At 33.8% G+C, this 1,383-nt stretch overlaps 1 protein-coding gene across 1 annotated transcript in view; it reads right to left on the reverse strand.

The window, feature by feature from the left end:
- Positions 1 to 1,383, reverse strand: part of COL14A1 (collagen type XIV alpha 1 chain) — a 248,155-nt gene that overhangs the window by 214,225 nt on the left and 32,547 nt on the right. Inside the window, exon 4 of the mRNA XM_042781791.1 lies at positions 1,038 to 1,127. Coding sequence (XP_042637725.1) covers positions 1,038 to 1,127 — 90 coding nt within the window. The remainder of the gene's footprint in view (positions 1 to 1,037; positions 1,128 to 1,383) is intronic.

The following is a 1,383-nucleotide window of genomic DNA, read 5'->3' on the forward strand; positions in this document are numbered from 1 at the left end:
AAAAGTGAATTTACTCTGTAAATCTTCACTCAAATCAAAAAAATATTTATAAAATATTAAAAATATTTGGTAGGTTCTACCAAAATTATAAAATTTAGATATCTTTTAACCCTACAATTCCATATTTAGAAATATGTTTGTTGTAGTGATAATTAGAAAATACCTAAATGCCCATGAATAGGGGTATAGTTAATAAATCATGATAGTCTTTGCCATAGGATACTGTCTGGCTGTTGAAAAGAATGATGTGCACTAACAATAATAGCTAACATCACTAAATAGTAGGGAATGTTCTAAGTATTGCCTATTTATCAATATATTTAATCCGAAAGAACACAATGAAGGGAATCCTATTATCCACATTTTACAGATGAAGGATCAAAGACAAAGAAATTTGATAACTAATATAAGATCACCCAGATTTAAAGGCATCTTTGAATTCAGGCATGGAAAAAGGAGAATTCACACAATTTTTACCACTAGGCTATCCCATCTCCTATATGTTGTGACGTGGAAAGACCACAAAGTGAAAAAGTATATATCATGATAATATGTGTGTTAAATTTAATACATGAATAGAAAGATATGTATATTAAAATTTCTCAAAAAGAGAACACAGAACAAGAACAAGAGCACAGAATAAGAAATATAATTGCCAGGTTGGACACATCTGACTGCTAATCAAAAGGCTGCCAGTTCAAACCCACCAGCCACTCCTCGGAATGAAGACTGGGAAATCTACTTCTGTAAAGATACTATCTCGGAATCGCAAGGAAGGGTCACTGTGAGTCAGGAACAACTTGACGGCAGTGAGTTTGGTTTTGGTTTTGATTGGTTGTACACAAATGTTTGTATCTTCATAAAAGGGTGACTGAAAGGTCCCACACCAAAGTGTTGACAGTCATTATGTACGAGGAAGGAATGGATAAGAGATAAGGGAATTTTCATAGCCGATCTGTACTCTTTTGATGGACCAAAGACCATGTTTGAAAGTATTACCTGTGCCATTATATAAATTAATCAAAACCGTATCTGACCTTCTTCTGGTGAGGATGGTTTAGTCCCATTTCCTTTGTCCACAATCTTGACTCTGGGCTTCAACTCCTTTCTTTTTTCTAAATCTTTAACTGGAATAGAAACAGAAATACAGCAATGTGTTGTGTTAAAGTCTAAAAGAAAATATTCAATGAGTTTTAGTAAAACCTTTACAAGTCCTGAAGTATTAAGTAGACATTTGCTCCAAGGTAGAGCTCCTTTTCCAAAAATAAGAACTGATGTTCTGTTTTATTTTGTTTTTTAACCTTCTCCTGGGGAGGTATGGCAAACATGTAAGGAACTGAGTTGAATACTCACTATGGGCAGATGTATGACATAGATTAATCC

This window comes from Orycteropus afer, unplaced genomic scaffold (assembly GCF_000298275.1).
Source record: "Orycteropus afer afer isolate SDZICR_OR568_19922 unplaced genomic scaffold, OryAfe1.0 scaffold00173, whole genome shotgun sequence".
Classification (NCBI taxonomy): domain Eukaryota; kingdom Metazoa; phylum Chordata; class Mammalia; order Tubulidentata; family Orycteropodidae; genus Orycteropus; species Orycteropus afer.